Source organism: Parasteatoda tepidariorum, chromosome 1 (genome assembly GCF_982258835.1).
Source record: "Parasteatoda tepidariorum strain Cologne lab strain chromosome 1, Ptep-v5.0, whole genome shotgun sequence".
Lineage (NCBI taxonomy): Eukaryota > Metazoa > Arthropoda > Arachnida > Araneae > Theridiidae > Parasteatoda > Parasteatoda tepidariorum.
In genome coordinates this window covers 5,122,121-5,146,521 of record NC_141755.1, presented here as the reverse complement: position 1 = coordinate 5,146,521, position 24,401 = coordinate 5,122,121, and the positions used below count along the sequence as shown (strand labels likewise).

General features: G+C 28.3%; 1 protein-coding gene across 4 annotated transcripts in view; it reads right to left on the bottom strand.

The window, feature by feature from the left end:
• The window catches only part of LOC107452001 (uncharacterized), a 49,012-nt gene that overhangs the window by 4,351 nt on the left and 20,260 nt on the right, over window positions 1-24,401 (bottom strand). For all 4 annotated transcript variants that reach the window (XM_016068265.5, XM_016068266.4, XM_071180221.2 and 1 more), the window contains 4 exons: window positions 18,087-19,403; window positions 8,306-10,597; window positions 4,449-4,739; window positions 904-1,047 (listed from right to left, as the gene is read on the bottom strand). In XM_016068265.5, coding sequence (XP_015923751.3) covers window positions 904-1,047; window positions 4,449-4,739; window positions 8,306-10,597; window positions 18,087-19,403 — 4,044 coding nt within the window. The remainder of the gene's footprint in view (window positions 1-903; window positions 1,048-4,448; window positions 4,740-8,305; window positions 10,598-18,086; window positions 19,404-24,401) is intronic.

Below are 24,401 nucleotides of genomic sequence, written 5' to 3'. Positions count from 1 at the left end.
ATAAATTTAAATATATTTAGCGGAATTTTTGCTAGAAATAATAGTCACAGATGTTAGATGTATTAAATTTGAATCTCATTAACTACTAATTGTCACAGTAAATCAAAATGAATCACTTTTCAGGGTTTGAAGCAAGTTTTTTTCCCCTGTGTTTTACTTAAATAATAAAATAATTCCTTTAATTTTTTGGTTTATTCTAGATTTTTCTGAGCCTGCAGAATGAACTAAAATTAACCCAATTTTGGGTGTGAAACACTACAAATATCTGTGAGCAAATTAAAGTAACATTATCATCTGTTGATGGTTACATTAATAATTACATAAGAATTAGGTACATCATTACATCAGGGTGTGTTGAAAATAGATGCAGTTTTTGGAGCAATAAATATGAATTAAAATTATATCACTAAAAGTAATTTTTTTAAAAATTGTATGACACGAATTATTGATGTAAAATATCCAAATAACTTTGCTGAGTATTATGTAGAAATATAAACAGCATTGTAAAATTTTTTAACATAAACTTTTTATTTGCTTATACTTCTGAAAAATTTATAAGCTGAATAAAATCTTTCACTAGAAATGAAGCTATTTTCACCATCAGTTAGATTCATAAGCAAAAAACCGCATGCAGCAAAAATATTTATTACGAAAAATTAAGCATATTCTAGGGAGTTGCAGAACAGATGTGAAGAAGTTAAAATAGGTTAAAGATTCATAAAAGTTTTAATGCATAGTCGTAATATACACTTTTTAGATTTAAAAGAAAATAATTGATACATAAAACAATTGAACATTTTTGAACCATTTGCATATTTATAAAAGAAAAGTAAATACTAATGATTCTTATAAAGTTTTGCAATATAAATTATGCAAAAGAATATCAGTGCAAATGATACTCACCAGCAGTACCACGAGTTTTTCTTTTAGCTGAGATAAAATTACTTTCTTCTTTGTTGTTATTTAACAAATTTGCTTTAGACTCCTGGTCTCTGATTCTACCACTTCTCTGTACACCAACTTTTGAACTTAGAACTTGATCCTGGACTGTAAGGCAAAAATTAGAAGATAAATAAAATAAAGTAAATAACTGACTCAATTGTGCATTTTTTCAGTGCTTACTTTTAATAAATATGTAATTCCTTTTTTTTTTTTTAAATGGTTTTTTTATTTAAAAAAAAAATGTTTTCTAGTCACTTTTGCTCACTTATTTATAATTAGTTATAGTTATTGTTTTACAGGTCATATACAAAAAAGTAAGGGAATGGTATAATATCTTAAAAAAATATGCTTCAGATTAAAAATCAGAAATTAAATAAGGGAAATATATTTCCCTTTTGGAATTTTATAATAAACTCAACTTCCTAACCTCACTCCTTGCTTGCGTAGGGAGGCCATCTTAAAAATTAGTCTTTTTTATTACAGATTAGGATTGTCCAGAAAAAAAGTACCCTAATTTGATCTACAGAATTTTGTATTTTGATTCAGGGATGGTGTGGCAATTTAAAAATGTTTATAGGTTGCAAATTGTTTAAAATAAAGATATCTCTAGAAATATATTTTAGATCTTAAGAATAAAAATATATAAGTTTGAAATAAAATTGGATGTGTTTAAAAAATTAAATTAATCTTATCTCTTCATCACTCGAGGTTTGAGCAACCCCCAAGGTATGAGGTTGAGTTTACAGAGGGAAAACGCCATAACTACTATCCAAAACTCAGAAGCCCACCCTGCTGATTCTTCAAGCATAAGTTCTCTATAAAAACCATGTTATGATTGTGTAAAAGTGAAAAAGTGTACAATAACATAACAGAAACATAACTAGGTGTAATGAGAATGGATTATCAAAACTTTTACCGTATAGTTTCAAAAATAAAGGTTTTAACAAAGATTCATGTTAATCTAAAAAATAATAAAACAAAAAAAAAAGCAAAAAAATAAAATTTAAAAAAAGGCTAGTCCTTTGGGGAATGAATGCAAGAGGGATTTGCATGGGCTCAAAAAGTTAATGTTGTATTTTTTATAAGGAAGTTCCATGTAAAAATCGTTAAAACAAAACTAAAACATGCTCGCCTGTAAAAGAAAATACATGAATTTCGAGAGAAAATTACAAATATTAAGACTTTTGCATGTTAGAGTATTGTTGTATGTTGTATATTTTGTATTAGTATGACAGGCTGCATTTTTATAAGTTATGGACACAAATCATTAAAACAAAACTAAAACATGCTCCCCAGTAAAAAAAAAACACACAAATGTCAAGACAAAATTACAAATATTAAGATTTATGCATGCTATGAAAGGGTAGAAAAAGATTATGCTGTATTTTCATGAGTTTAGGGAAAAATCAGTAAAATAAAAATAAAACATGCAGAATAAATAGTAATAAAACTACACTAAAACAATTATTCACAAGAATAAAACAAATAAAAAAATATATATTAAACATCATGCCAACATTTTCTTAAAGTTTTTCCACAAAATATGAACACATAGAAGGAAAGTGTAATTACAATTTTACATTGGAAGACAATGCGGGAACTGAAATATTGCTCATAAGAACTTAAGAATTAATATTATAACATCTCATTTAGGTAAAAAAAAAAATCATTTGTAGTGATGTATATCATTCTTAAATTAAAAGCATTTAACTTATCTAATAAAGTAATAGTAGATATCGGAGTATCCTAATACAATTAGGAAGTAGGAAAATATTAAATATTAGAAAGTATTTATTTCTTATCGGAATAGGAGATCTGCCTGAATCTGATTAATTAAAACATACTATAAGACAATAAAACAAGAGAAGGAAACTGTGAGCACCGACACAATTAAAAAGCCAACAAATATAACATAAAAAATTAAAAATGCTTAAATGTTATTTTTTCAAAAATTAAAGATGATGAAAAAATAAAAAGATATTAATGAAATGAAAATCTATAAGTCTTAAACTACCTACATCTAAACATCAGGCATAACTATTAATTGAAATGTGCGCGATTTCAAGCATGTTGACATAAGAAATAAAAACATTAAGAGTTGAAAAATTAAAAATTTAACTTTCAGAAAATGTTTACAACATACAAACAAAATGACTATCCAGATTGTCCCAAAAGTATAAAAATGGTCAAACATTTCAAGACGTATACATGAGATCAGTTACCTAAAAATATGGATGTCAAACACTTTGAAAAGATGAAATGATACCAAACTTTACTAACCTCTCTCTAGTGGGTCATGGACAATTTAAAAAAAATGAAATAGAAAAATCCCTATTATTAATTTTCTTCTTGAGTGTAGTAAGTATTGTTTCTAAAAAAACCTTCATATGTAAAGAAAATATGAGAAAAAAAGCAAAATTAATTGTACAGTACAGAACCCGTTATCCGGAAATCAGAAAACCGGAAAACCAAAAAACCGGAACGAAATTCGATAAATTTTCCCGCTATTTAAAAAAATTTTTTTATAAGATTTTAGGATTTTTCTTTCTTTTTTGAAAGATGTTTACCTTACCATCATTTTAGAAATAATCATTAGTGTATTACTTCATCGTTTTTTCTTCTTTTTAAGATTATTTCTAAATATTTTTCTATTTTTAGTTGGGTTTAACAATAAAAAAACGGCTTTTTGTAGCGATTCAGAAAACCGGAAAAATCAGTTATCCGGAATAGCGATGGTCCCGATCATTCCGGATAATCGGTTCCCTACTGTATATAAAATATTAAACGTAATTAGTTAAGTTGATACAGAATTATTCATAACTATCATATTGTTTATAATGCATTCGTATTTCACTCGCAAATCAGACTTATTTACCGGTGCATAAGTTAACCTCCTGCTTTCTGTAAAATATTGGGGGGTTGAAAAGTCTACTCCGGTATATATGGCGCTAAATATAGAACTGTAGATACAAAATACAATTTGGTAGATTTTGAAACCTAAAATTCATAATTTAAAAATCAAATCAATGTGATTTCCCATAGAAAATCCAAATTTGCAATAAAAAATCAGAGTTACTATTTGAGATTTTGAAGTTGCTTCCTACCCTACTAAAGTGGGGAAAGGTCGATGGATCCAGTTTGAAGTTATTAGATTCATTCTTCAAAATAATCAAACCTGTGCATTTTCATTTCGAGAACTTTATTTTTCGATTCAAGATATCTCCTATTTTAACTATTTGTACCCTATTTTTAGTAAACCAGCTATACAAATTAGGATGAATTTTTCATGAAAATCCAAATCTGCAATAAGAAGAGTTTCTAGTTAAGATTTTGAAACTCAGAGGGCGAGAGTAAAGTGAATTCACTGAAACATCTTTTGAGAATATTTGACACTATTTTTTAAATTTTTGATCTGATGCTTAGTTGAGACATTTTACATCATCCAAATTTTTTGGATACTTTGTATATTATTTTAATATTCTGAAAATGTATTAAAATCAACACACCTTTAAAAGTCCCCCTTTTTGTTCTTTCTGGTAATTTTTTGGGTGTTGGTTCTTCTTTTTTGACGCTCTCTCTTTTACTTTCACGGGGAGTTGTTCGGGTTTTCATGTCTTCACTGTGACGTGATTCATTTGAACCAGATCTTCGTCTGGTAGGCCTACGATTGTTAGGTTCGATTGGAATGGGACTATCTCTGTTATTGGCTCTACCTCTAGTAGGCTGTTCTCTTTTCTTGGTTACCAATTCACTTAATGTTATGTCTTCATCAGTAGAGCAATCAGAGTTTACAGCTCCTATTAATTTCATAAATATATCAGTTATACATTATTGCCAAAACAATTATTAATTGAATGAGTAGCATAACAAATGATGTTTATTAGATATAATAACATTAATTAAAATATACTTCAGATGAAAGCTCTATAATAGAGCAATACAAATATTTGTTTAGTTAAATAATAAATATTTCCTTTTTTTTTCAAAATTTAATTCAATAAGTCAGAGAAAAGTTTCGCACATCCAAAAAGTTTAAGAGAAATTGTTTAAAGTAAATGCATTTTCTAAATGATAATTTAATTTAAGAAAACTTGCAAAGTCTATACAAATTAATAGTCATGTTCGATATATCATTGCAGAAAAAAAAAAAAAGATTTTTTCACAAAGGAAAAAAAAAAATACTAACAACTAAGAGATAAAAAAAAGTTATAAGTTTTGAAACGAAATAACTTTATATAACCATAACGAAAAGAAACCTAATAAATGAAACATTTCCCCATACAATGACAATAATAATAAGAAGAAAAAAACACAAACACCTATGGTTTTTAGAGCGAACTGTTACATACCAAGTGCAATTTTCATGGCCTAGAAAGTCCACTTAGATTATTCATATTACACTTCATTCCACTTTAATTTGGCAGCACTGATAAATGCATACAATCTTGATCATGGCTGTTGTCACAGAAACTGCCATGTGTAGTGCGGCTATTCAACAGCATTCATAACCGAAGTTAAAATTGTCAAATAAAATTGTTTCAGCTTTATATGTGTTTGCTTTATTGCTTGCTTTATTTTTAGCCATTGTTTGCTTTTGAAGAAATATGTAAATTAAATACATTTAACACAAAAAAACTCCAAAGAAATGTTTCATTAACAAAATTATTGTATTTTATGACTTTCATTTAGAACTTCATCACATGCATTTAATTATTAAATTTAAAAAAAAAAAACTCAACAAAAACAACCTAGGAGTCTAGAACTGGTTTTCTTGGGAACACTGTCACATTCCTTGACGCTGCCAAGTTAATGTAAAACAAAGTATTTTATTTTTTTCTTACATTTTCTACTCTCCAATAATGGTCAGACATAAGAAAATGGATGGTAAAATTCAGTAGAGTAATCATTCATACGATTCAACACAGAAATTATGCAAGAGAAAAAGGGCAATGTGCCAATGTTGTAAAAATTAATCATGTGTTTGTAAGAGTGTGGAAAAGGATTATTCAAACAAATGAATTATCTAAAAGAACTGTTTACACAAATATAAATTAATAGCATAGAGTGAAAGAAGAGATTTTTAAACTATGCAGGATTCTTTTTTATAAAGAAATGTAGAATGTGTGGAAAGGTTATTATGTATGTTAAAAAACACTCAGGTTATCCAGTTTTAAAAAATTCATTGATAATTTTAAAAAATTGATTTGTAATCATCAATAATGGTAAATTAGTACTGACTAAAACAAGTATCAACAATATTTCTAACTTATGATAAAAGTATTAATTAATATTAAGGTAAAAAAGTTATTATAGAAAAAAAAAAATAGCGAGGGAACATTGAAAGCTCTTTTCTACTAAGACATTTAACAAACAACTGTTGATAAAGTGCATATCAACATGCACTTTTTTCACAAAGCAAATTCTAGCACAAAAACTTGAACATTAAATAGATAAAAATGCATGCATTCTTTTTTCAGCTAAGTATTGCTAAATCGGTGTAAAAATTAACTCTTAGATACACTTACTTTGGCCAATCCTTAAATTATGTATTTTAATTATTTATTTTTATTGGTCCACTTTAACTAGTCTCATTTAGTATTAATATATATTGGTTAAAAAGAGCAAATAATAAATCATTATAAGGGAATATTTGAAAGCATAAAAAGGCTGAACATCTTGGTTTTGTTTTAAGGTATGAAGTGCTATTAATTTCGTCACTTAAAATTAATCTTTTAATTGGATTATCTCAATATCTTTTATTTATTTTTATACACATTTTGAAGTATTTTTTTCACAAATTTTCATAACGAAGATAAATTGTTGGGAATAAATTTAATGTACTATTTTAGAAAATTCATGCTAAGTCTTCTTAGATTTTTAATAAAACTTAAAAGAAAATCAATTTCTCAAAGAATAAAACTCCTTTTCAGTTGGATTTGTGTGCTTTACTAACAACAAAACCTTGATACAATTATCAAAATACTTTTGAAATTCTAACAAAAACTAAGATTTTCAAATTGGCATTGCTGCACAGAGCACAAAATAAAAAATGGAGCACTGGAATTTTTGGTCTATTGATAGGATTTTCACATACTCTCATATCATCTTAACTATGCAAGGTGTTTAATTTCAAAATTCTTATTAAATTTATGCAGAGGTTTATAAATATAATTTATGCAGGGGATTATAAATACGTTACTTGAATAGTTAATTTAATTGTTTTTAATGTAACGACTTTTGCAAATCAAAAAACTTATCTAATATACATAAAACTAAAACTTTGTTAATTCAAAGAAGAAAAATTTTATAATTAATGATTATTTTTTAATACTTAATCCAATAATGACTAGAAAATTCAGAAATAGTATGATACCTAAATTTTTACATTCTTTTACACCATGTAATTTTAAGTAACATCATTCAATATTTAAACAGAATATGACACACTGTTCTTGAGAAATAATAATTTAAAAACACAACTTTCTTAAAATTTTATTGCTCAGAAATTATTGAGTCAATTTCATTCAGATTTTGTCATTTAGAAATACATAGTTTAAAATTATGTAAAAATTTGCATATTTTACAGTTCAAAATTTTTTACCAACCATTAATAACTTTAGTAGAAAATAATCTTAAAGAATGTTATTCTGTATGTAATCAAGTTGTGAATAAACAAGATTTATAATTAGATGATTTTTTTCTTTAATTTTTAGGAATAGTTTTGGATATAAGAGGTTATATATAAAAAAAAGTGACATTAAAATTTAGGAGTCTAAAACTACAACCACTCATTTGACTTAACAATTAGGACTTAATTTTCTAGATTGCATCTACCACCTATATTCTGAGGTCTGGAATTTAAATACCTGGTGAAAAAAGGTATATTTGTTCTCATAAAGATCATTTTTTATGAAATTTTTGTAACTAATGTCATATGTGAGCCACAATGTTTAAAAGCACTGTGCTGTAAAGGGCTGGGGATCAGACGATCAGCTTGAAATCCACCTAGTTTCAGTTTGCATATCACGCCCACCACATTGCTACACTCATGACATTGGTTGTCAAATTGTGGTGCCTATGACTCCTTGGTTCAAAACAAGCTGTTGCAAGAATTTATTACTTCAAAATATCATTTTGCATGAATTAATTAGAATATTTTAGGTCAAACCCTTGAACTATAAAAATTAATACATCAAATTATATCAGAAGTTGTTAAAGTATTTGGTCTTTCTTTTTTCTGTACTATACCTACACTAAAGAAAAATGGCTTTTTTTAATTAAAAAAAAAATAATAAAGAACCAAAAAAATATAATGCACAAATACTTATAACTTTTCTAACAAATGATAAAGAAATTAACCTACCTTTGGCTTTTTTTATGAGAGGAGTGTCTTCTTTACGAACCCTTAAACTCATTCGAACTGTTTCTTCAATTTCCAACTTATCAACCACTTCCTCTGAGGTTTTTGGTTTTAATACTGCTTTTTTAGGGGCATCTTCAACCCCCATGCAAGCTTTTATTAATTCAGCAGCATTTTCAGAGCACTTTCTTTTAAGAGGTTTAGAATAGACTAGAGATATCTCAAGTTCAGAATCTTCAGTGATCACACTTGTACTGTCTGTATCAGTACTATCAACAACAATTACACTTTCATTACCCAGTGGACGGATTTTTTGCATTTCGAAACCACAGTTTACGATCGGAGAGTTTCTATCGTGCACAAAAATTTCATCACTTTTGCGTAAGTCATTTTGTACAGATTTATCATCTGATGACTGTACGATGCTACTGTCGAGTTCTTGTTTCTGATTAGATTCCACACATTCGGTTATAAATAAATCATTTTCAACAGTACTAGCTATTGTCACTTCATTTTCAATAATACAAGAGTTTTCTATATCTAAGCAACAAACATTTTTTTGTAAGGAATTTTGTGTTGACTCGTCAAGTTCAGAGCTAGACTGATTTTTAGAGTCTCCTGAACACACAGGTGGATCAGTTGCAGAATTGCCTTCAGCTGGATCAGAAAGCTCTACAGTATTGGATATGTTAGTTAAACTAGTTGTAATGGCACTATCAGACATTTGTTCACTTTTTACGCAAGCTTCTGAAACAGCTGAGGTAATTAAACTTGGATCACTTTCAACAGTACATAAGGATTCTTCTGATTTGGTGTTTTTGTCTACTTTGTTAGGATGAACAGTCGTTGACTCAATAACTGTACTATTCGCAATTGCGTCAGAAGTAGTGTCAGCAGCTGACTTTTTTGAATTTTCATTATCACATTGTTTTCCGGGATTTGATTTAGTTTCTGACGGCTCAGAATTAATAGGAGAAGGAACTTTAGTAGAAGAATCTGATGGTGGTATCAATTTTTCATCTGCAGCCAGAGGTACAGAAGAAGTTGTGTCAGGAATTTCTTTCTTGTTTAGTGTTGTTGAATCCACAACATCAGTATGCCTTTGCAAGGATTTTGATACTAAAACAATATTTTGTGAATTGCTTGATAATGAATCTTTAGTTGTACTATCAACAATTGAAGAACAAGTTGTTGTAAAAGTACTAGATGGTTTGATTCCACTTTTTGTGCTGGAGGATGAATGTTTAGAACTTTGTACACTGCAAGGTTCGGAGCTAGCCTGACTTAACATGCTACTGCTGGAAATTAATTGTATTGAATTTTCAATATTAGTACCAAGTTTAAATTCATCTGGGAGATTTCTAGACAAGTGGCAGGATACTGATGTTGAAGGAGAAGAAACAATCGGTGTTACAGATGAGGTAGTTACGGCTGGTGAAGAGGTTAACACAGATGTTGTTGTGGAAACAGCACTAGATGACACAAGTTTTAAAGATGGTGAGGCCCCAGCCATAACTACGGATTTCACAACCACTCTGTTTCTCATGTTAGGTGCACCACTCTGACTTGAACAGGATAGTCCAGGAGAAACTTTTGATACAACTAATCTTACGGGAGAAGATGGATGAGGGTTTCCTATAGACTGCGAATTTTGAGAGACTGATGTTTTTGGTCCAATAATTTCTACAATATTTGGATTAGACGTCGATCGAACCGAGAGTGCCGAGGCACCACCAGGTAAAGTCACGAGTTTTATGGGAACAGTTTTAGAAGAATTTAGAGGAACAACTAGGCTCGAAGAATTATTACCTTGTAATGCCGCTCTTTGGCCACCTTTGAAAATAAGTTTAAATTTTTGACTACTTACTTCTTGAGGTAAATATTTCACAGGGGAAAGTAATGAAGTGACTATTGGACTGTTAGAGGTACTAACCACTTGCACTGATTCAGAACAAGCTTCTTTTTTAACATCTAATTTAGCAATAATGGGTTTATTTTCCACAGTGAAAGAAGCCCCAGAGTCATGTAATAAAATAGAAGGTGATGGTTCAGATGTTATGACACTTATATTGACACCAGGCAGACTCTCTTTTGATGGTAAAGTTCCACTTGCAGAGACACAGTTTTCTTCTATAGAATTACAATTTACCTTTTCCACAGATGAATCTTTATTGCTATTACTTGATGAGGTGTATGGAATTAGAGTTTCAGTTGCCTGCACAGAGCTTGTAACTGGATTATTTTGTTGTATTGAGGCTGAGTAAAGTTTTAAAATATTTTCAGCTAAAGAATGACCTATACAAAAATAAAACAAATAATTAAAATTGGAGAAAAGTTGAAAAAAAAATCAATAATTTTTACAATATGTATGTCATTACTTAATATCACAAGTAAATATCAAAATCCCATCAAGGCAGTATTACATAGAGCTATTGCAGAGCTCTTACAAAATGATGTAATTGCGTGAAATGACAAATATTTTACTTTCTTACTTATAACTTATAGTTTTAAAATGCAGAATATTATTTTCCAATTTCTAAAGTACATAAAATAATTTATGTTAAAGAATATTATTTTACTGCGATTTTTTAAGAAAACTAATCTTCTTTTAACCCAATTGAAAATAAAAAAATTTCTTAAACTTTGTTGTATTGATATGTTGTTCCTCTCATACTAAAGCACAGCATAAAAAATTACCATGCAAGAACATTTAAACTAAAGCAATGTAAGTCAATGTTACAATGAAAAAAAAAACAAACATAGGCAGTACATAAATTCCCTTTACAAACTCACAAAATGTTACGAAAATTAAGTGGATTTGCTTACATACCCGTAACAAGTCCAGCATTCATTGATCGTGAAATATCGATGCCTAATGATCAATGAGATGGATATAAATAACTGTATCAATTTAATCCCTTCAAAAACTACTTTTAATGTTAAATACAATTTCACAATTTCTTTCATCATATTTTCCTTACATATAAAGGGTTTTCTTTCTTTTTTTTCATTGAAGCACTTGAAATTACAAAAAGAAACAAATTAAGAATAAGAAAAGTTATGAAAATTTATTCAAGAGTATTTAAAAAATCTACAACTCACTAAAAACTTTTAAAACATACTGAAAAGCTAGAAATTTAAAGATTCCAGAACATAATTAGTGTTGGAATAAATAATATTATGTTTCTTTATTTAAGGGTCATATCCAGATAGAATAGAGTGAAATATTTTTAACTGGAAGAATTTTGTAGACTTAATTTTTTTAAAGTCTAAAAGTGTCTTTTAAGTGTGAATCTTATATCTGTCAGATAATTTTGTTAATCACAAAAAAAGATTTAATTATATATTGAAATATAATTATTTATTAATGAAATGTGAATGCATATTGTAAATACTGGATGCTCATAGTTGTTCATTCATACATAAAAATTTAATGAGCAATTCTACAAAACTAAAATTATTTGGAATGCTTATAAAACAGATATTTAAAATTTATTACCTTCTTTTTTCATTTATTTCAAAAGTAATTAAAGATTAAAAATGTGATAATTTTTTCTGCATTTATTCTTTATACATAAAGAATTCATGCACTGAAAAATACAAACAAACTTACCATAAGCTACAAAAAGATATGCATTTAATTTCACGAATACAAACAAAGCATCTTGAAATTTCGTTAACTTTGAAGCATATCATATGTTAATAATTTATAACTGATCGCTTAACACATTATGCTCTACATTTTAGTAAGAATCATTTAACCAACTTCATCATTATTTAATTCACTATACATTTAGAAAATAGAAAAATGACTGAAATGGTTATTCTCATATCCATATTGTTTGTAAATCCCTATAATCAAGCAATATTTTTTATTTTAGCAATATTATATAATCAAGCAATATATAATATAACATTTACTATATCTTGTATTTAGTATATGTCATGTTCTTGTATTTAGTATCTATGCATATAGTAAAACATACTTGAAAAAATTCACTTATCTTCAAGCAAAATTGGGATTATTCACGAAAAAAAAATCAATAAAATCCACTTATTGCAGAACAAAATTGGGTTTTTTCATAAAAAAAACACACATGCACTGGTTTTTTTTTTCTTAAAAACTTCGGTTTTTGCAAACCCTATTTTTTAACTTAACTTTATTTCATCTGAAACGTGTTTTGGATTTCCATCTTTTGAATAAAAACATACTTGTTTTGACATTGTTAGTTTTTCATGTTTCTTTCCTAGAGAAAGAAATTTTAAAAAAATCCTAAAGATTCTTTAAAATTACATGCTAGCCAAAATGGTATGTTTTGAAAACAGGAATATAAGTAAAACTACGAATCCTGTAAACTAACATTGGCAAAACCATGCTGATCATAAAGAATAAGAAGCTTACAAAATAATTGATAATAAACCATTATATTAATATGACATGTTGTGAACTACTATTTTAATTACAGTACAGTGACCCGGGGTAATTCTTGATCAAAAAATGCAAACATCTATTTTGTGAAAAAACTATTCAAGATAGAATTTTAATATTTACTGGAAGTTTGAGGCTATATGAGATGAGTCCTATGCCTCCTTCTTTTGTTTGAAAATCTAATTAGAATTTAAAAGATTTTAAATTTTTAGTGATCAGGAATTACCCCTGGTCTTGATCATTTCTGGGGTAATTCCTGATCATTTCTGGGGTAATTCCTGATCACTTCTGGGGTAATTACTGATCACCAGTTTTTATTGTAAAGGGGCTGTTTAAAAATAATTATATAATGGTAATTAACAAATAAGACATCAAGATCAAACAAATAAACCAAAAAGATATGTTTAAGCAGCTAATAAAACTATTTATTTAAAAGCAAGAAGAAAGATTAACACTTTAAATTGCAAAAAATCTTTGCATCATGCCATACATTTTAGGCAATCAGCCAACTCATTCTCATGTTCTGCTGAAATATAAGAAAGCTCCCTCATGGATTACTTTTGCTGGATTTTTTAACTTCATTAAGTGAAAGTGTAAAGTAAAGTAAGGTATGTCAACTCAACAGCTCTGGCAGCAGCTCTCACATTGAAATTTTCATTTTCAATCATTAAAAGAAATTAACTAATTTTGCTTTCTAGAAGCTTAGTATCCTTTTTAGGCTAATAATTTCTCACCATATTTATACTAAGCTAATTTATAAACTTAAAAATTATTCTAACAATGTACACACATAAAATTAAGATAGAAGCAAGGTATGACAAACCAGAAATGGTGCAAATCAGAATACAGTCTTGTATACCGTTAAAAACAAATTTTGTGATGATAGTTAAAATATATTTTATAGTTGTTCCACTTAATAAATATGAACTGTTATTTAAGAAAAGACAATTAGCTATTTATTAGCTATTTTATATACTATTTATAAGAAGAAATTACAGTGATCAGGAATTACCCCAGTGATCAATAATTACCCCATCTGTAGGGGGCAACATTTGATACAGTTTTCTATAATCAATTATGTTTACAGTCGATATGAAACAATTAAACAAAAGCTTACACTATTTTTATATAAAAGAAATATAAAGTAACTCAAAATATTTATTATTAAGAGAAGGAGGGAGATCTTTGCAGAAATGTGCACATTTTGAAACCCATCTTTGAAATTGAAAATACAGAGAGCAGTTTAAAAGATACTTATTTTGTTAGATAAAACAAAAAGCTATTATTAAGTAAATGTAGTTATACTTTAGTAAAGTGTACAAGCATTCTTGTCCATGTCTCAAACTTAAAAAAAAAATTTTTTTTTTAAATATAACTTAGGTGATCATTATTTACCCCAGAAACAGAGTGATCGTGAATTACCCCGGGTCACCCTAAATCGAGAACTTCAAAGTCGAAACAAAATCAAGAAGAATGAGAATACTGTATATTTTAATTTGAAAATAGACTACCTTCTGATACAAACAATAGTTTAAGAAAAGTTTGATTTATAAAATTATTATAACCTCTAGAAAGAAATTAACAAAAATTGAGAATGCATCTCTTTAAACCTAATGAATACATAACAAACAATAATGGTGATAGATCAGGGCCGCCTCGAAAGAAGGAGGAGTTACAGTTGAATAGGGGGCCTCGGTACTGAAAGTGATCTTCAGCTCTGACGTCATGCATCACGATCCATGTTTCAGCTGGTTTGTGTTGTATGCTGTGTTGATTACATAACAAAATTGTTTTTTTTTCTTCTTGTTTTTTTTCTTCAGAAAATAATGAATGCACTACTAGTTATTATTCTAATTGTCCGTGTTTTGTTCTTATTTGTTGTATGACTGCATTAAAGAAATATTAGCTTTTGGAATTTTAAGCATTTTCATTAAAATTCTAAGGAATTTCTTCTAAGGCTTATATAAAATTTGTTATTTTACGAGTGGTGATGAAAAAAACAAATTATATTTTGCTTTTGTTGGTTGAAGCATCTAACAACACTGTCAGGCTTAAAAACTTCCCTTTGAATGATTTCTTCTGTTTGGCTACTTTAGTGAAACACATTTCAAAATGTAATTTCTATTTATTTATTTAATTTTTTTTTTGTGTAATACAAATTGTACAAAATTGTCAAAAATGCAATGCTATTGGTAAATAGTTTTTAAGCTTTTAGAGGGAGAATTCAATGTATTTTTAATACAATTAGGGGAGGAAAAAATATTTTTAAATATTGTTGTTACCCATGAAATTGGATACTTAATACTAGTTATAATACTAGTACATAATAATTTTGCTCATTTCATTAATAATACAGTACTTAAAATATGTTTCTAATATTTTTCTTGCTTTGTTATTCTATATATTTGTTTTTAACCATGACTGGTTTATGTTTTCTTTTGAATAGTTTCTTTTGTTTTGCTAGTTAAACAAAAATTATTGCAAGATAGTATTTATAAGAACAAATGATTCACCGCCAGTTAGTTTAATTTTTCATATCTTGTCTGTATTTTTATTTATTTATTTTTTATTTATTTTTATTTATTTTTTATTCTTTTTTTTATGTGACTAGTCTCCTACCTGAAAGTATTCCAATTATTTGGTTCAAAACTTCCTATTAGTAAATATCAATAGATTGAATGAAGATTTAGTTGAATCATAAAAAGTGTAGTTGGTTGTTCAACTTATATGGATTTAAAATATAATTTGCAATAAATAATTGTTAAGCAACATCATAGCTAAATCACATTTTTATTTTTTTTTCGAATTAAAAAAAAGATAACTTGGAGAAGAAATATTTACCATCTGTAATTAAAATGTTTTAACGAAACTCATAACATTTATTAAATTGGCTAGTTATCTCTCTATACATTCAGATTCAACTTTTCTTATGGATGATAATTTCATTTGCACTAAATTTTATGAGGTTAAAGGTTTGGTAATTTAAGATGCAAAAGAAGCTGGAATACATGCACAAAATAAATTATGTTTAATTAGAATAAATTAAATTCTAATTAATGTCACGTAATTTAGGCAGAAGAGATATTTTAAAAAATTTCTTGAAATTCGTTTTAAGTCAACTTATCTGATAACTTATAAATATTCGGATAGATGAAAAAGTTATTTTTCTGCACTACTTCACATAAAAATAACTAAATTAATATTCTTTTGAAATTATTTCTAAGAAAATACAATGTTTTTGTTAAAACGAAGAATCCCTTTCTAGCAGAGCTTGAAATTTCATGAATAAAGCTATCTCTTTTTGACTTCATTCAAACTACTAAAGAAAAAGTGAAGAAACGTATCTGGATCGTAATGCGTGACGTCAGAAAACGAGTGCCGTGGCCCCCTAAACTATAACTCCTCCTCTTTCGAGGCGGCCCTGGATAGATTCCCTTTTATGCATGAATGGTACTTAATTTTTATTAAAACCATTCAAAATAAGAATCTAGGTAATATTGAAACTATACTTTTATTTAAAATGAATTCAAGATGTTTAATAATGTTTATTGATTTTCTCAGAAAAAAAAAAAAGACTTAGATCGTTACACAGGAATGAACAGCTCAGTGTAATAATTGAAATGAACATTAAAATAACATCCCGAAAGAAGGGCCCGAAAAACCGCCCGTCCTCGGTGGCCAAAAATTCCCCACGGACAACTAATTTCTCGAATCCGACGTCCGCTGGACGGCCATTTTCCTGTTAATGTTTGTGATAAATTTTCAATTTCTGTTATCTTAGAAGAGTCTAGCGCCTCACTTCTAAAATGACCCTCTAATCTAGAAATCCCGTTAATTCCTTCGTCATATCAAATGCCCATGCTCACATAATCGGTAAACAAAGGAAAAGTTGCTCTGTGCATGTGCATTTGGATTCCTAACGAAGGAATTAACAATTCCTTTGATCTTTTCAATTCCTCTGGCTTTTCAGCTATGAACTTACAAAAAAACACAGTACGTACTGGTCTTAAACAAGAAGTGTTAAACGCAATTATGAACCTCTTCCTAAATGGAAAACCCCTTTCAGATTTCTGAGCAAAAACCTCTGTAAATCATTAGCTCGACTGTGGAACTGGCAAACGCCATATTTGATTCATTTAAAAAATGCAGTACCCTCGGATAAATTCACATTCCAGATAATTTGACCTTTGTCATTTAAATTATTTCATAAAAGAAATACTAGGTAACCTAGTATTTTTTTATTACTATATAATGCAATCCTAGTAACTACTAATTCATTATGCAATTTATAAAATGCTTGTAATAAATAAGAGAAAATTTTATTTTTATTTATTTAGAAGCTTTGGGTTAGTTTCAAAGGAGAGAACGGGTACACTGTTGGACAAGTCGTCCTCGGGGACGGGTAAAATTTCTGAGTTTTTTCGAGCACTGGGTTAAGGAAAGGAATACAAGCTCTTCAATTGCATTTTGAATTTAGCTAAATTGCACACACAGAAATTGAATCATCATTTAAGTCGAGATATATTTCAATCGATTACATTTAATTAATTTTAAACAAAATTTCTGTTGTGTATTATGAAGCAAAGCAAGCAGAGCATTACCCTGATAAGTGAAAAAAAAAAGTATTTTCAATAAACAGAAACTAATGTTTTGGCAAATGATCCCATACAGTAAAAACTGTAGGAATTTTTTCTTTCTACTTTTCATTTGTAAATTTTTTTATTTAATAACATGACTCACATCAGGATCTTTTTGTTGTAATAAATTGCTACTAGTTAAAAAATTTGAGATCTATTAGTATTTATAAAGAAAATGTGAATGTAAAGTTCTTTTCAACTTTAGCGCTTGGTTGGGATAGAGCACAGTTGAAAGAAAGTTTAAAAAAAAAAAAAGAAAGAAAGAAAGAAAGAAACTGGACAGAATGTAGGGAACTAAAAAATGATAAAAAAAAAATTTTTTAACTATAATAATTATTACATGAATTGTTCGAATTTAAAAAAATATTTTTTCACAAATATATATATATATATATCTTTTATTTTTATTTACAAAAATGAGTTATTAAATAGCTTCTATATTATTATTTAATATTTCTTTTTCGAAAAGGGTTTCTTTTTTTCCTTTCTTTTTGCAGTTTTTTCCATTGTGGAAGAAAATTGCCATCCCTGCTTTAGCATTAGGATAATAGTTTGTCTCTTCCCATATTTTGACTCAAATTTTTTTTATCACTCAACTGCAATGCTTAATACATAGGTTCTTTTGCTCTCAATAGAGAAGTTGTGGACAGATACAAACGAGCACAGAAGCTTAAGACTTGATGAAAGATTAAAAATTTATATTGAAAAAAATACATACCTTCTGTTGAAATAATATTGCTTGAGGCCACTCTAGATGGTTGAGCAACGTCGGTTTTAGAAGTTACATTTTCTGCAACAGATGTAGAACAATTATTGTTCTGTATGTTATCTGTTTTTGAAAGTGAGGTATCCAGCTTTAAACTAGGTGAGCTAGTGGGTAATTGTAAATTCTTTTTCCTTTCTTCATCAATGGAATCCATACTAGATTCCTCACTGGCAGCAGTGGATGAGTTTTGGGGTGGACTTTCTTTCACAGATTCCGATGCAGCACTTAAATGATTCACTAATTTGATTCTCTCATTAGGAATGCAAGGTAAACTCGGTGCAGTTTTTTCCGATGCAATTGCATTTACGACGTTAGTTTCTGGGGTTGTTCGGCCTTCACTAACTGTATTGTTCGTCTCCTGCATCACCAACATATTTCGTGTTTGAAGAAAAGCACTGCCACCAGTCGATATAATTGAAGTAACAGATTTCATTTCAGATGCAAGTGCTGTTTTGGCCAACATGTTTGGCACAGCTGGTGCGATTTGCAAAGGCACTTCAATCACATGAGGTTGGATTGATAAGTTATCGACATTGATTATCTGCGCAATCGGAGATTTTTTAATACCAACTAAACAAATACTCTTATCCGAGGATTCTAAGGTATCGTTCATCTCCGTTTTAGGTACTGATGTTAAACACGCAACTAATGAATTACAGGAGTCAGAATGATTAGAAAACAACAACTTTTTGCACTTATCTGAGCTGTTGCAAGATGAAATTTGTGAACTAATTAATGACTGAATTTTTACAGTTTCACTGCAATCAACATCAGGATTTTCTTTACTGACAGCAGTAGTGTTCTTATTTACATCAACAATATTTTGTACTTCACAGATTGCAGGGTTTTCTATATTTTGCATAGATTTTGTGTGAGAAACAAATTGTTCACTTTGTACATTATCTACATTTAAAACACCATCTATATTTTCTTTTACATTATTTATAGGATTAATATTGCACTGGTGATTAGTTTGAAGTGTTTGGCCATCCACCGAACTAGTTACATTAGCTACAGGATTAGCCTCAACTCTATCAAGTTTAGAGAGTCCATCTTCTTGTAGTGGAACAGTTTTATCTAAAGTTTCTTCCTTAGTAATACAAGAAGTTGAGTTAGTACTCAGAGGCACAGTGGATACTACATTTATACTACTGGCAGATAGTGATTGAGTCTGGTCACTAGAGCAATTTGTTTGTAAACTAGTTTTATTATCGACAAGTGCAGTAGGTGAATGAGGTAGATGTTGCATAATAGGTGATTTCCTTGAATCTGTAAGAAATACATAACACGTTTAGAAGAAATCATTTACTTAGGAGGGTTCGTGATTTTTTAGATTTTTTTTTTAAAAAAACTCAAAAAAGTCAGATTTTTTAAATTTTAAATCGGATTTTTTTGATTTAAATCAGATTTTTTCTTATTTAAATCAGATTTTTTTGATTTAAATCAGATTTCTTTGATTTTTATTCAAATACACTGTAAGAACTAAAATTTGTGATTATAAAAACTTTGTAAATGCTTAATCAAAATTAAATTAATATTAAAACTATATTATAACAATATTTCAGAAGCTCTAACTTACTAAAATAATTTTTCATTATAATACATAGCAACCATTCTGAAATAAATGCATAGTTGAAATTTAAAGACTAGATGAAATAGAAAATTTTAAGAATACTTCAGGGGTCTGTCTAGGTTTTTCTGAGAGGTACCTATTTTGTGAAAATTTAGACATAATTTGTGAAAATTAAAAATCAACACAAATATGGTAAAAATATGGATTGGTTGATGGATATGGAGAAATATGGTTTCTTACGACAAAAATAAAATTTTAAGAAAAAAGTATTTTGTCAAATTATTCTACAGTACGGGACCGATTATCCGGAACGATCGGGACCATCGCTATTCCGGATAACTGATTTTTCCGGTTTTCTGAATCGCTACAAAAAGCCGTTTTTTTTATTGTTAAACCCAACTAAAAAAAATATTTGGTAATAATCTTAAAAAGAAGAAAAAACGATCATGCAATACACTAATGATTATTTCCAAAATGACTGTAAGGTAAACATCTTTCAAAAAAGAAAGAAAAATCCTAAAATTTTATGAGGAAAAAATTTTTTTTTTTTTTTTAAAATGGCGGGAAAATTTATCGAATTTTATTCCGGTTTTCTGAATTCCGGATAACGGGTTCTGTACTGTACCATTTTTTCTAAAGTTGAATTTGTGAAGGTACCGCTAAACAGTAGGAAATTTGGATTGGATAGACCCCTGTACTATAACTATTAAAACAAAATTTCAATTAGTAAACCATAATTTAAATTTAAAATTGTGATTTCTTTTCTTTTTTTCTGGATTTTTAAAATGACAAAATAAATGCAACAGATTGTGTTTATAAATGTAGTCATTCAGCAAAAAATAAAAATATATTTTATCTATACATTTTTATACTAAAATATTCATTTTTAATTCTATATCAAAATAGATAAGTCAAGTTAAACAAAATTTTTCTTAAATTCTATGTACTCATTGGAATTTTTTTTCCACCAAATTTCTTTATAGAAAATCAGATAATGTCAAAGATACTGTAAACATATTATGTGAGAAAAAATACCAGTTAATAACCCTACTGCTTCAAATAGACTTTGAAGAGAAGAATGACACTATATCAGGAGAAAAATATCTGAATTCAGCCTTTTTTTTTTTTTTTTTTTTTTTTTTCCTATTTTTGGCATATTAGGGTAATTTCTTTTTAGTATAACCTCAAGCTTAAGAAATATACATTTTTCACCAATAAAATAAAATGTAGATTTTAATTCCATGCTTTTTCATTCAAAAGGTGGAATTTTAATTAACATTATTGCATTATTTTTTGAAAAAAAAATCATGTTAATTAATTATTTTCTACAGCTATGCAAGTCTATATTAAGACAGCATTAAATGTTTACTTTAATCTGTACTTTCAATCTCTAGAAGCAAAACATTTTTAAAAATGTAATTTCAAATGTGTTGGAATTTAACAAACACCAAGAAAGAATGTAATTTCGTTAACTAAAATTAATTAAGGCAGCAATTTATTTAAAATAAATTTTAAAACTAAGAAAACAAAATAATAGAAGTATCAAAAATTTTAAAACACTGTTTTTAAAAATTTTTTCTTTATCTAACAAAAATTATCCAATCTATATAATCATGCAATACAGAGTGTTTCTTTCTTATTTTTCTTTTTTGGCCTCATGTATAACTGAATTATTATAGCATATTTTTTAAATTCAGGAAAAAAGAAATGTGAGGGAAAAAAAAAACTCATCGGAATATACTTCGGAAAGTCCTAACGAATAATTCAGATTCTACCATATGTTCAGAAAACCATTAAATTGCAGAGAATCAGGACTTAAAATACCATGTGTATATTATATTAGTAGCAATAACTGTGAAAAAGTCGAACAGAAAAACAGTGGTATCATCCTGTCAAAAACAGATTAGTGAACACACAAATTGAATTTCATATGTCATAATAATAATGTACAAACAATACAGGAATTTAAAGAAACATTGAAAAATTAATAGTATTAATAGACTATAAAACAATTGAAACAACGCATGAATTTACGATGGTATCAATGTAAATTTAGCACATCAAAAACTTTAATCAAAACATTTCGCATAGCGTAATAATATTGGAATTTTAAAAACCATGTGAAAATCAATTGAATTAACTGTAAATGAAAAAAAGATCAAACCCTGATTGACGATGGTATAGGGCGCATTAGAAAGTGGTTCGAAATTTGCACATCGTAATATCACATTAAAAATTAATTCGATCTAGTTGCAACCAAATAAAAAACAGGGCAAATATATCACATTGATTAAAGAATTCTTTCGTTACAAATCAGAACTTGTAACAAAATTTCCACTCATTAAAGCATAAGTTTTAAAATATGTGAGAAAACACTCTTTTTTCTAGCGAACGATCATTTAAATTTTCAGAAAAACTTAATTTTTAGATTATAAATTTTATTATTTTGTGTTTGCCTCAGTAGTTCATTAATTCTAGTCGAGAAAAAAATTTCCATTCTGTCTTGTGTTATCGAAGCTCATCCGAAGTTGCGTTCTTCTCAAACAATCTGTGCAAAGAAAGTCGTTACCGCATGTAGACAAGAAATAAGGAAGGGTGCAGGTAAGAGCGAAATAAATCTCGCATTAACGAGATTTTGATTAGTTAACGAAATTTAAATTTCAGACTGTCAGAATATAAATTATTGATTCCCAAAAATCAGCGGAGTTCCGCAAATTAGCAGAGGAATCACATGCCTGTTAAAACAGAAACGAACAGTTAATATGCCACAATTTAAATCGGATAGGATAAGGCTGAAGAATACTACAGACATATTGAAAATTTACCACACCACTAGTTTCATTTCTTAACTTTCAAGAAGTAAAGTTTTTATTACATTTTAAATAATAGATAATAAATTATCTGACAATGCTGGATATGATCTATTTTTATTAAATAGTGCTCACATTCATATGGTTTACACATCATGATGTATCAGAAATGAATTGGATCACAAAATAAAATACCTCAAAATTTTGAACTTTCTTTTTGTGATATAAAACAGCAATGCTCTTTTATTGCTAATACAAGACGTGAAGGGCATCTAAATTATGTATATTTCAGCCTCCTATACCAACTTACAGTTTAAGTTCATTCAATTTAAAAGACTCATTAGGTAAGCTTTAATAGTTGTGGTCTTTTATGCACTCAAAACCTGTCTATCTATTCAGAATGACTAGGAAATTCACTCTGAGTAGATTGCACCTCATAATAAGTACATACAATTAATGCAACCAAAATTTCATTAAAAAGAAAAACTGTATATATCAGATAATTAAAAAAAAAAAACGTTTTTAATTACATACTTTTTACACAGATCTTAAGTTAAGATCTTAAGATTGTTAGTTTATGGAAGAGTAGTTGTAATTTTGTCAAATAATATTTGTTGAATATAAGGAATGTTATTTTTTAAAAAAAATGCAGGAGAAATTGAAAGAAAAAAATGCTATCAGGAACTTTGTTAAGGATGCTTGGCATCTGATGAGCATTTTTTTACAAGATGTTATTGTTTAGTGATAGAGAAATTTCAGATTTTTTGATAAAATTTGATAAAAAGTGAGATCAATTGTGAGAAGTGTGGATACAAAATGTTCTTAATTAAAAAAATGATTAAATAAGTTTATATTGTAATTTTGCGTAGATTACAAGAAATAGAAACCTGGTTAAAAGAATATTATGGAAGTATATTTATCTTGTCTGGATAATATGCTTTTAGATGAGTTATTTTAATATATTTAGATTTTGGAGAAATTCTTATTTCTTGATGTTTAAGAAATTTGGGGCAGAGTGGTATCAAGACTGTTGCTGTTGGTTTTTCAAATGTTAAGAGCCATTCATTGCAGGCATATAGTTGAGCCAGAATTTCCTGCACAGATTGTTTTTAAATGTAAAGGGCCATTTCTCAATATTCCTTAACACATTGATTGCAGCGTCACCCATATTCAGTTGACAGCAAAATTTTAAATTGGGCTGTGTCAATCACATTGGGGTGACGCTTATTTGACTATTTGCAAAGGAAGAAATAACTTATCTATTTTAATTTTTGAAATTTCAATAAATTTGGGTAAAGATTTTAAGTCATACTCTTCTTTACTTGGCAAAGATTCAAACTGATTGTGTAAAGTGGTGAAATGAGAAGCAACGGACACAAATAAACAAATATGATACCATGGAAACAAAGGGAGCGAGATATTATTCTTATGACCACCAGACTCGCATTATTAAAATATCGGTGGGAGCACTCAGCAGAATACGCTTCGGACAGCGGTACTCGTGGCCTGAAGGAGATTTCACTGTGAACATGTGTGGCAGTCAACGTGTTAAATGGAAAAATTATTGTGGCAAACAGTTGATGTAAATCTGACTTTAAAATTAATTATGAAATGTATGATTAGCATTATTCAATAGTATTGTGTGTTTGTATAGCTCTATTTTAATTAAATTTTGGGTAGAACGGAAATAAAATTGTTTCTGGGGAGTAAACTTTGAATATAGTTCTGCAGTATTTTTTATTTCTGAAATGTATATTTGAATTAAATTCTTAAAAAAAGGCAATTGTTGTAATAAAAGCGAATTTTGAATTCAGTAAGGTTGCAATATTTGTTTGTGTTTTTGGAATGGCAGTAGTTAAAATTTAACAAAAACTGTTGCCAATG